The 12,673-nt window shown below is 37.0% G+C and overlaps 1 protein-coding gene across 3 annotated transcripts in view; it reads left to right on the top strand.

Moving 5' to 3' along the window:
* UBE2Q2 (ubiquitin conjugating enzyme E2 Q2) overlaps nucleotides 1-12,673 on the top strand; it is a 58,541-nt gene that overhangs the window by 21,386 nt on the left and 24,482 nt on the right. For all 3 annotated transcript variants that reach the window (XR_013370623.1, XM_077882063.1, XM_077882062.1), the window contains 5 exons: nucleotides 1,192-1,248; nucleotides 5,076-5,216; nucleotides 8,406-8,490; nucleotides 9,988-10,048; nucleotides 10,797-10,887. Coding sequence is in view for 2 of the 3 variants with exons in the window: in XM_077882063.1 (XP_077738189.1) it covers nucleotides 1,192-1,248; nucleotides 5,076-5,216; nucleotides 8,406-8,490; nucleotides 9,988-10,048; nucleotides 10,797-10,887 (435 nt within the window). In the remaining variant the exon portion in view is untranslated. The remainder of the gene's footprint in view (nucleotides 1-1,191; nucleotides 1,249-5,075; nucleotides 5,217-8,405; nucleotides 8,491-9,987; nucleotides 10,049-10,796; nucleotides 10,888-12,673) is intronic.

The following is a 12,673-nucleotide window of genomic DNA, read 5'->3' as shown; positions in this document are numbered from 1 at the left end:
TCCAATTAGGTTTTTTTTTTTTAAATTATTTTATTTTCTTCATTAATAATGCTTCAGGTCACTTGTTCTTTTTTGTTCGACTTGGTGCCTTTTTTTCCAGATTGCTTGTGTTCTTCAAATATCTGGTGATACTTGGTTACCTGCTCCTTTATAGATGAAGTATACCATTGATTATTGTCAGTGGTGGATGTGAGTCCCGTCAGCAATTGTCGCTCTTCTCTGCTGTGGCCTCCCCCTCCGGGTTTGTACACCTGTGTTCTGACTGTGGCATGTGAATGGGGAGGTACTGACAGGCCGACTTTTCCAACTCCTGAGTTACAGGAAGAGATGCATTTGTTAGATTTTGTTGCTTGTTGAGTTATATTTTTTAAAATGTGTCTTTTCTCTCTGGTTCTGACACCCCTAGTAAGAGGTCATCAGATTAGGCCTCCTGTTCCTTACCAGCTGTAGTTGGAACAAATACAGCAAGTATTTCTGGAAGGAAGAAAAAATTCCACTAACTTTATTGCATTGCATTGTGAACTCTGCTCTGGTTCAGAAAACTTGCCAAACTAGGTATGAAGACCCTGCCTAAAATCCCGTCAGATTCTTTGTGAGTGAGTGGTAAATTGTACCTTGTAGAGAAGTATTCTGTGGTAGGTGACATGCTGTGAAAAAGAAAAATGGTTCTTTAGTGAAATGGTGATCATTTTATAATTTTTTAGTTTTGTGAAATGTCTACTTTCTAACACGTTTTACCTTTTATAATGTAAGGCAGTGGAATTTATGGAAAGAATCAAGCCTTCCAAAGTTAAGAAGGTAGCTATTTTAAGGAATACATGGTTTGGGATATTTATTTCAAGTGAAAGAAGCTGTTGACCTTATATACATAGCCCTATACGTGAAATGTTTCCTTATTTTGAATTAGGATGTTCTAAATTTTTTTCCAGTTCTGCTTTATATTGGACTATTTGCCATTGTTATTCTCAAGGTATCTATTAAGTTGAATTGGTCAAAATTGTTTCATTTTCAAAAGCTGATAGATATTACTTGTCACATCAAAGCTGGATTTAAAAGTAAATATTCAACTTTAGTAAATTCTGTTAGTGGAACTGTAGCGATAGAAGATTGATAGTTTGTCCCTAAAGTCTTCTAATGTACTCAGTATGTGCTTATTCTGTGTGGCCCTAGCAGATTCTTTTTCCTTTTCAGAATGGGACCACAGAAGAAGTGACTTCAGAAGAAGAGGAAGATGAGGAGATGGCTGAAGTAGGTATTTTATGTGAGAATCACCTTTTATAAATACTGTATCTTCATTTTTGAATATTTTAGTAATACTCTAATCTCCTTTATAAACCAGTGTTAATGTAGAATAATGAAAACCACATTGTATTTGAAATTTAATTTCTAAAATCTGGCTTTAGCTTTATTTTTTTTTATTTTAAAAATTTTATTTATTTGTTCAAGAGAGGCACGTACACACACACACACACACACACACACACACACACACACACACAGGCAGAGACACAGGCAGAGGGAGAAGCAGGCTTCATGCAGGGAGCCTGACGTGGGACTCGATCCCGGGTCTCCAGGATCACGCCCTGGGCCGAAGGTACAGTGCTAAACCTCTGAGCCACCCGAGCTGCCCTGGCTTTAGCTTTAACTAATGATATGTTTTTGAGCAAAATGCTTATTCGATTTCCTAGAAAATAAATGCTCTTAACATTTAGCATTAAAATTATATTTACATTTTATATTAATCAATATTTAACTCATATTTGGTTGTTTTTAAGAAGAGGAACTATTTTCAAAAATTCTGGATTTAAATAATTTGAGAACATTTCAGGGACTACTCACTAGAAGTAATGAAGATATCTCATGTTGAAAAATCCTATAAGAATTTGGTAGAACAGATTCTAAGACCTTGACCTTAGGCCAGTTCAGTTGCCAGCCACTGATATAATTTGAGGTTTTCAGGCTCTGAAGCTTTGTTTAAATTCAGAATTCAGAGTGGAAGTATGTGTCTACATTGATCATGTAAAACATATCTGAATTCTACAGTCTTGATTTTAAAACCTTCTTACTGTTTTTGGAGTTTATTTTTTAATTTTATTTTTTTAAGATTTTATTTATTTATTCATAGAGACAGAGAGGCAGAGGGAGAAGCAGGCCCCATGCAGAGAGCCCGATGTGGAACTCGATCCCAGGACCCCAGGGATCACACCCTGAGCCAAAGGCAGGCACTAAACCACTGAGCCACCCAGGGATCCCTGTTTTTGATTTTAGAACCAATTCTAAATTAGTGCAAAATCTTAAATTTAAATACACTTCTTAGGATGTCTTAAAACTAAAGAAGTAGTTGTGGTTTGTTCTGTGAGTCTGGGCACAAAATAATTCTTAACATTGTCCAACTTGTATGGCTTTTTTGGAATAGAGCTTGTTTTTAACATTTACGTGCAGTGTAACTTAGGTAGGATAAACTGCAGGAAAACGTTAAACCTTTCCCGTGGGTTTGGTATGCAATGAGGTTGACATTCTACTCAGAGTTTACGTTCTTCTCATTTTCCCTTCACAAGATAATATAAAGAAGGGATAGCAAGATTTAGGGAAATCTAGAAAGATAAGAGCCTGGACCTTGGAGATGTCAGATCAAGACAGATGAAAAGAGGATAAAAAGGCACAGAGCAACTTTTGGGCACGGTGTGTTTAGGTGCATTAGAGCTGTCTTTTTGGAAGAACAAGATTGATAAAAAGCAAGGTTTCCTAGAAAAGCAGATGGCTAAAAGTCTTGAATTAGAGACAAATGTTTTTATTTGTTGTGATTGTTGACAAAAAGGCCTTAAGCAAAGGCCAATGGGCTGAGAATGTTTTATAGAGATAATCTGCACAGAACAGAATTCATCATTAATGCTCAAGTGGAGATTTAGGAGTAGGAATGTGGCTGAGTTTGAAGATATAGGAGTAGGAGATTTAGACTAAGGGCATTTGTGAGAACTGAAGAAAATAAGTGTGGGATAGAACATTGGGGCTAAAGGGTACAAATCAGGGGAGGGAGCTCCGTGAAACACAGAGTCATGGACAGGGTCTGAATACGAAAAAATTGTAGTAGGGGTGGAAGAGATGAGGGAGTCTAAGACCATTGGGTCTGGATGGAAGTGGTTTTTAAACTGGTCTACAGAGATCTATAGATCACAGCGAATTTAGTTTCCTTAAAAAAAAAAAAAAAGGAGATAGTAAGTATGGACTCTATTCCTTTAGAGATTTTGATGGCTGAAGTAAAGAGAAGATAATAGAAAAAGGGGATCCCTGGGTGGCTCAGCGGTTTAGCGCCTGCCTTTGGCCCAGGGCTTGATCCTGGAGTCCCAGGATCGAGTCCCACGTCAGGCTCCCTGCATGGAGCCGGCTCCTCCCTCTGCCTGTGTCTCTGCCTCTCTCTGTCTCTCTCTCTCTCTCTCTCTCTCTCTCTCTCTCTCTCTCTGTGTGTGTGTGTGTGTGTGTGTGTGTGTGTCTCGTGAATAAATAAATAAAATCTTAAAAAAAAGTAATAGAAAAAGGTTAGAATTTTAAAAGTTCTGCATAGATTTCTTTAAGAGTAGATGATACAAGAAGGGAGGAAGGAGACTGATGTAGTAATTAAAGATGTCAGCCAAGGGCTATTATTCAAATTCCTCTTCTGACTTTTCTCCTAATTATAAGAATCAGTAGGTGCTCAGTATAGAAAACTGAGAAAAGAAGGAAGAGCACTAAACGTCTCTAGCGTTTAATTGTTATTATTTCACTATATGTCCTTCTAGTCTCTTTTCTTTTCTGTGCTTATTTTAGTGTGATTGAGATTATATTCAGTTTTGTATTTTGTTTTTCATTGCATTATTTTTTCCATTTAATATATTTTATTTAACCTAATATATTCAAATTATTATCATTTCAACGTGTAATTGATATAAAACAAAGAAACGAGCTCTTTATATCTTTTCTCACTAAGTCTACCGAATTGAGTATGGACTGTGCACTTACAGCACATCGGAGTTCAGACGCGCCGCATCCCAAGTGCTCAGCAACTGCAAGAGGCGAGGGTCTGCCCCGTTGGACAGCGCAGCTCTAACTAGTACAGGCCCTGCGGTCGTCTAGGGGTGCCCAGTCCCCCAGCTCACCCCAGGGCTGTGTGGGATCCTCCCCTGACGGGTTCTCAGGTGTGAGTTGGGGCAGCTGCTCTGCCTCACGTCTAGGCAGCAGCCAGAAGCAGCAGGTGGGAGCCAGCTGAGCACAGAACCTGGTGCCCACAGTGGCCAGCCTCATCCACTCACCTCGCCACCCCCCCGACAGAAGGGATTGGCATCCTGCTGCCCTCACCACTCTTTTATTTCATTGTTGATACAGAAGAAACAATTATGCTTATGTTGGCATTTTAATGGTCTTCTAATATTCCATGGAATTGAGTTACCTGCTCTGGATTTTTTTAAGATTTTTATTTATTTGAGAGAGAAAGAGTGACTACAAGTGCAAGTGGGAGGAAGAGGCAGATAGGGAAGGGAGAGGCAAGGAATCTCCTCACTGAGTGGAGAGCCTGTCCCTGGGCTCCATCTCACGACCCTGAAATCATGACCTGAGCTGAAACCAAGAGTTGGATGCTTAGCCAACTGAGCCACCCAAGTGTGCCTCCCTGCTCTGATTTTTTTTTTTTTTTTTTTGCACATGCAGTTTGGGGGAGGGGGGAGGTTGTGGCTATAAAGTTTAAATAGGCATCTTTATGCTTGAGTCTCTGTTCACATTTTAAATTAGTTCCTTACAATAGATTTCTAGAAGTCAAGTTACTGGAACAAGATATAAATAAGCTCCTTGATATCTAATGCTTAAACGGTTTCAAAGTTCCTCTCAATAGGAGTTTTTTTTTTGGTAATTATAGCTTAACAAATCTATTAAATATGCTTTACTCAGATTCTAGCTCTTAAACAAAATGTGAGGTACAGAAGGAGGGAACCTGAACTGAATGTGAATGCTTTTTTCTCTTCCCCATTCTCTTTTCTGTTTCCTATTAAATCAAGAATAATTGAACTTTTGGCATAAGCTTCAACAAACTAATAGCTTTCTTGTAGGACATAGAAGACTTGGATCACTATGAGATGAAGGAAGAAGAGCCTATTAGTGGAAAAAAGTCAGAGGATGAAGGAATTGAAAAGGAAAACTTGGCAATACTAGAGAAAATTAGGAAGACTCAAAGGCAAGACCATCTCAATGTAAGTATGTGCAAATATCTAGAACCTGGACTTTGGGGATTGAGTAATTATAGGTAATAATTAATATAAAACTGGGCAGTTCATTAGGATAGCAGTCTAAGCTGCCCTCTCCACTTTCTCCTCTGTTGTACACTCAGCCATGTTTCGTTTACCTGATGGGTTTTTGTTGTTATTGAAGTTTCTCATCTGTTGGTATCTTTCTTCCATGCTCCTGTGCTTTTTACGTGCTGGAATTAACCTGCTACTCATTGTTATGGCTCCTTTCCAGCCTATTTTATGCTTACCCTTCTGTGAGATCTGTGTATTTAGATTCAGTGTCTTCTACAAAGTACAGTTTAAACTCTTCCCCACCAAGCTGCCCTCCGATCTCTTGTGCTCTAACGAAGCCAGAAGTATTTTTTTCTTTGACTTAACATCTCTTTTATGTGAAGTGGAATGGGGCGTGAAATGAACAGTGAGTCTGGTAATAGACACAACTCAGTTTCCTCAACTCTAAAATATGGATAATACATACTTTTTGGTTGATTGCTGAGAAGAATAAATGAGAACGATGCATATAAAATGCCCAAAGTAGGGAAACGTGTACAAGTCCGGCTATTTGCCTCAACACTTCCGACTTACTTACTGCCTTCCATTAGAGCTGTTTATCCAACCCATGACATCTGAGGACCTTTGCTTTAGACACAGGTTCTCAGAAGCCAGGATTCAATTACTATGTAGGGAGATGCTAGATGTTGTAAGGAGATAGATTAATCTCTCTCCTTCTGTCTTACTGTATTAATTTAATCGGCAAATCTTTTTTTCTCTTTTTAGAGAGTAATTTAGCTCTACTTATCTTGATTACCTAAAAAAATCCTTGTAGCATTTAAATTAATGATTTACTTTCTGTCGTGATTGCTTTCAGTTTGTATATTATAGTCAAAATGACTACGAATTATTGAATATTTTTGCAAGAGAGACACTAAGCTAGGTACTCTACCTTCCGATTTAACCTTTGTAGCCACTTTATAAAATATTGTTCTTATTCATAGGTGTGAAACTAGGGTTTAAACCAGTTAAGTAATGTATTCAAGGTCACAAAGGTAGAAGTAAAAGCTTTGTGAATCTGATTGCCACCCATCTCCCAAAGTATAGTGTAGACATTAACATTTTAAACTTTACATGATCCGATCTTTTTTAATTAAGGAATTCTAAATGTTTTTGTTTTATGAGAAATAGTTGCATTCATATTTATTTTTTTATTAAGATTTTATTTATTTATTCATGAGAGAAAAAGAGAGAGACACAGGCAGAGGGAGAAGCAGGCTCCATTCAGGGAGCCTGACGTGGAACTCGATCCCGGGTCTCCAGGATCCCGCCCTGGGCTGAAGGTGGCGCTAAACTGCTGAGCCATCAGGCTGCCCGTGGCATTCATATTTAGTCTTAGAATAAGATATTGGTACATTTTCATTTTTAAAGAAATCCCAACATGGAAAAGAACTGAAACTAGTTGCATACAAGTGCAACTTGCATTATTTTTCTCAGTTTCTTTTTTTTTAAAGATTTATTTTTATTTATTTATGATAGACATAGAGAGGGAGAGAGAGAGAGGCAGAGACACAGGCAGAGGGAGAAGCAGGCCCCATGCCGGGAGCCCGACACGGGACTCGATCCCGGAACTCCAGGATCGCGCCCTGGGCCAAAGGCAGGCGCGAAACCGCTGAGCCACCCAGGGATCCCCTTTTTCTCAGTTTCTTAATATGTAAAGTAGGCATTCATTATTGCATTCTTGCCTATAGTTTGACTAATGAAACTGTTTTAGTTGATAGTGTAAAATGGTAAGGGTTTTCTAGTATTTTCAAAATTGATGGTGACACTACATAACTATAAGAATAGCCCCCCCCCAAAAAAAAAAATTGGGGCAGCCCGGGTGGCTCAGCGGTTTAGCGCCAACTTCAGCCCAGGGCGTGATCCTGGAGCCCTGGGATCGAGTCCCACATCTGGCTCCCTGCATGGAGCCTGCTTCTCTCTCTCTCTCTCATGAATAAATAAGTAAAATCTTTAAAACAATTTAAAAAAGAATGGTTCAAATCAGGAACACTGACAACACCAAAGACAGGTGAGGATGTGAAGCAATAGGCACTCTCACTCGTTGCTGATGGGAATGCAAAATGGTACAGCCACTTTGAAGAATCCTGGCAGATTCTTACAAAACTGAACAGTTTTTACCACGTATTCCAGCAGTTGCACTCTTTGGTATTTACCAAAATGAGTTGGAAGACTTATATCCAGACAAAAACCTGCATACAGATGCTTATAGCAACTTTATTCATAATTGGGAAGACTTGAAAGGAACCAGAGTATCCATCAGTAGGTGAATGGATAAACTGTGGTCTTTTCCAACAATATAGAATGTTACTCCCTGATAAAAAAAAAAAAAAAAAATGAGCTGAAAACTCATTGTATTGGAAACTGTATGTTTCCAACAAAATGACATTCTGGAAAAGGCAAAACCCTGGAGACAACAAAAAGATCAGTGCTTGCCAGACTTGGGGTGGAGGGATAAACAGAGCACAGAGGATGTTTAGGGCAATGAAAATACTCTGTATGCTACTATAATGGTGCATATGTGTCGTTATGCATTTTCCAAACCCATAGAGTGTGCAGCACCAAAGGTGAGCCTTAAAGTAAATAATGGATTTCGCTAGAAATGATGTGTCAGTGTAGACCCTTCAGTTTACGAAATATGCCTTCTGGTGAGGGATATTGATAATGAGGGGGGCTGTGTGTGGTGGGAGCAGTTATATGGGAAGTCTCTGTACTTTGTCTCAATTTTTCTGTGAACCTAAAAATGCTCTAAAAAAATAAATCCTAAAGAGAAAAAAATATTTTAAAAAATCAGTGGAGTTTGAAATAGGTTAATACTAAGTTCTAGGCTATTGCAGGAGCCATGGTGATCTAGACTTGTGGTTAGACATTTTTTTGTTTTTCAGATGTTAACAAAGAGCAAATGAGCCAGACTTGTCCCCCATTTTATATTCCTATTTAAACTTCATAATCGTCAATTAAACTTCTTTGATTTTTTTTAAATGTCTAATTGTGATCTGTTCTTATAATCTCATTGTAAACCTTCATTTCAGATTTCTATACCTGAAATCTTCAGTTATTTGACTCCATAGATCCTGGTAAACAGCAGTTTTTATGTTGCAGGGTGCAGTGTCTGGGTCTGTGCAAGCTTCAGATAGACTTATGAAAGAGCTCAGGGACATATACCGATCACAGAGTTATAAAGCAGGTAAGGACCTCTGGATCTCTCCTCTCCTTAATGCTGTTTTTAATTTTCAGAGAGAGTAATACTTCAGTTCTTATAAGTAGATAGAAACAGAAATGGTTGTTAACTTTATTTTAGGAATGTAAAATGTAGATTTAATCAAGTTAGCAAAAGATGTGGAAGGTAACGTAGGATGAGTTTACTTGGTCTTTGGATTTTTGAAAATGGTTATAACTTTTTTGTCTTCTTGCTGATGGGGATTAACTCATGATTTTTAGCTTCTGGGAAAGATATAAGTGATATCTGCTTTAGAAGGTAATTAAGATACATATATTATTGTATGAACAAAGAACTGTTGCTGAGTTGATTTTTCCCCTTTTTTAAAAAAATAATCAGCTTTTATTGTGTATTTATGATATAACTTTAAAAATAGGTGGGTTAAGTTAATTTCATAGTTTGTTCTTTCTTACCCATTGTGACTTAAATATTGTGGAACCTCTAATTGAAGTAAAGTTCCTTTTTATTGTCACAGAGATTCTAACTGTATTGAATAAGGGAAAGAGTTTAATATGTTTGAAGGTAGCTTTGTTATCCATTCAATAATTCTGAGTCATCAAATCTAAATCATTAGAGCTCACTAAAAATAAAAAACAAGTAAAAAAAATTCTGCTTTAGGGTGTTTAGGTAAACCATCCTTGTGTGTGAGTTATTAGAAGTTTTGGCATCCTGTTTTTCTTGTAAGAAATCTAAAAGTTTATCTGTAGAAACCCAATCAAATACAGTTAAGTACTTACCTATGGGTTTACTTTTAAATGTTAAATAATTATTTGTATAGCATTGTAGTAAAACATTAAAAATTAATAATCAGATACTACATGGAATTCGTTAAATTGTGGTATATCCATAAAATAAATGTCCATAGAGTCATTAAAAAAATTTACAATAGACTCCTTATATACTAAGTTGAAAAGATGCACTGGAAAGTTGAAGAAAGATTATAAAACTACGTAGAGGGATTCCATTTTTATAGAAATACTTACATGTATATAGAAGAGTCTTAAAGTACATTTGATTTTGCATAATTTTTTTCTTCCCACTCACAATTAGTGGTTAACAGTTTCTCAACTCATTAAAGAAGCCTTTTCATTGATGGCTTTAATTATCTGTTAAGAGCCTAAGCTACTCAGGTCCAATAGCAGAATATTTACAATATAGCTTAGTTGTTCTGTGTTTTAACAGCAAAATATCTAGATTTTATGGTTATCTAATGTGTTCATTTACACTGAAGTAATAATTAAAAAGATCAAATAAAGAGTAACCTAGGGGGCACCTAGGTAGCTCAGTTGGTTAAACATTTGATACCTGATTTGTGCTCAGGTCTTGATCACAGGATTGAGCCCCACATCAGGCTCCAGGCCAGTTTGGGATTCTCTCTCCCTCTGCCCCTCCCTGCACCTATCTCCCTTAAAAAAACAAAACAATAACAAAAAAAAACCAAATACATGTTCTGTATCTTTACAGGGATTTATTCAGTGGAACTCATAAATGACAGTTTATATGACTGGCATGTTAAACTACAGAAGTAAGTGACTCTTCTATTGCTAACCTAGTCTTCGTAATGATGGACTATCACAGTGGAAATCTTTTTCCCCCTGATTTGATGCCTCTATGATATGGTTTCTACTTAGAACTGTGTTTCTATAGAAATACTTCTCAGGTTATTAAAATCAACTGTATCTTAGGCTAAAGTAAGTAAAGTCAGCAAGAGGAAGGAGAAAAAGGGAGGACCCGCTGTGGGATAAAATGTTTTATGGAGTTAGTGAGATAATTGGGAACTGTAGAAACAAGTGTGTTTAATAACCTAATTGACCATGATAATCAGTTTACTTTTGGAATAAAGAATTTGAGTACGACCTGCATATGTAGAACAGTTGTAGACAGATTTTTAGATTTTTGTTAATGATTTCCTTTTTCTGGTCCTGTCCGTGATAAATTTCGCTCCTTGAGCCCCTTGGCTTATAATACAGTTTTAGAAGAGCAAAATAATTTTTTGAGTTCTGGAGAAAATTTATGTGCTATGATTTTCCTTTAGAATGACTGCTGACTTTGAATCCCCTCATGGGCATGGATTTAAAAATACAGTGATCTTCTTGGACATTTAATCCCAAGGAGTCAGAGGCTATTGTGATTTATTTTTCCAGGGACCATATACAGCAGTTTTATGTTTGAAACTTACCCAGGGGCTCTGTTAGCTCTTGAACTGGTTCATTTTTGTGGTTAGTAAGAAACCTCTCTTGGTTTTTCATTTGAATTGCTTTTGTGATTCCTAGGGTTGATCCTGACAGTCCTTTGCACAGTGATCTTCAGATCTTAAAAGAAAAAGAAGGCATAGAATATATTTTGCTTAATTTCTCTTTTAAGGTAAGAAAATGTTAAGGAGACTCCATATGCTTCTAATGGGAATGTATATTTTTAGAATTGCTTTGGAAAACAATTTGATATTACTTGGTAAAGTAGAAGGTATTCATTCCCTGTGGTTCAGGAATTCTCAGAGTGTATACTGTGCTGGAAATGAGTACTTAGGTACCCCAAGAGACCCATACAACACTGTTCAGAGCAGTGTTGTTTATAATAATTCCAAACAGAAAATAACCCAAGTGTGTCTGTTACAGTAGAATGGAAAACTGTGATATTCATATAAAAGGAAATAGAGCTATATGCAGAAAGGTGCGTGAATCTTAAACACAGTGGTGAGCAAAAGAAACCAGATCCCAAAGCATGTTTTGTACAATTTCATGTATATAGAGCTCAAAAATAGGTAAAACTAAATTATATTGTTCAGGGCATGCATTCTCAATAGAGACAATATCCCCACCATTGGGGTGAAAACTGGCCTGTGGAGTGAAAAAAATCTTAGATATTATAATAGTTGGTGGCCTTATAAGGGGACACAATACAATACAATACAATAAACAACACAGTATATCTGTGTTGGGGGATAGAATAAAATTTTTTTTCTAAAAAGCCTTAGTGGAGCAAAAATGAAAAGCCTGAGAAACACAGATTTATGGATTCAAACTTGGGTAGTTACTTTCAAGGAAAGCAAAGATGTGATTACCATACAGTTGAGGATAGGGAGTACTACGAGGTGAGAGGGAGGGAGTTATGAGCTGAAAGGAATATCTGGGGATTTCTTGGATACTGGCTCTGGCCTGTTTTCTCTAGGATGCTGATTACATGGATGCATATTTGATAATATATAATGGTGTACCTTTATATGTTATGTACTTTTGAATTTATAGGTTATATTTAATATTTTTAATGTTAATAAAGGTTGAAAAATAGCAATGAAATTTAGATAAAATGTAGTGATTTAATACGAAATATGGATAAATGTAGTCTATTTTAAATCTTTGTTTCAAAAAAAATTAGGAACTGATTCTAAGGAGTTATATATTTGAATTCTATGGAGCTTCTTCTTCCGGTGTTCTTTTAAATTGGGAAGAAAACATTTATGTAACAATTGTCTTAGAGAGATGTATATTTTTTCCATTTCAGTTAGGTAGACTTCAGTGCATTAGGGGCTGTGGAAGGCTTGAGGATATGAGGCATCTACATATAATTCGCGTTCTTCAAGAGCCTGTATTCTTCCTAGGGGAGAAATCTGTGATGAAGGCCGTAGTGCTTTGGAGACCATGATGAAGAACCTGGGATCTTAGCCTTTACAGTAAAGACTTACTAGAGGTTTTTAGGTAGGGGCATGATTGATCTGTTAGGCTTTTTATTATTACTTTTTAAAACAATTATTAGGTCTTCAGTATCCGAATAGGGTTTGGATAAGATAGAGTAGATTTCTGGGAGACTAGTTGGGGCTTTGATTTTAATCTGGGCAAGAAGGAATGAAGGATGATGGTGGTAGGAATAGGTGAGAATAGACGGGTATGAGGTTTTTTTTTTTTTTTTAAACATTTTTTAAAAAGATTTTATTTATTTATTCATTAGAGAGAGAGAGAGAGAGAGAAGCAGAGACACAGGCAGAGGGTGAAGCAGACTCCACGCAGGGAGCCTTGATGTGGGACTTGATCCTGGGACTTCAGGATCAAGCCCTGGGCCAAAGGCAGGCGCTAAACCACTGAGCCATCCAGGGATCCCCAGTATGAAGGGTTTTGAAGGAAGAAAGCAAAGACATGAAAGGGTACTTTATACT

The sequence above is a fragment of the Canis aureus genome, chromosome 32, assembly GCF_053574225.1.
Source record: "Canis aureus isolate CA01 chromosome 32, VMU_Caureus_v.1.0, whole genome shotgun sequence".
NCBI classification, from domain to species: Eukaryota; Metazoa; Chordata; class Mammalia; order Carnivora; family Canidae; genus Canis; species Canis aureus.
Note: the sequence above shows the minus strand (reverse complement) of the source record. Positions and strands in the feature narration are given on the sequence as shown.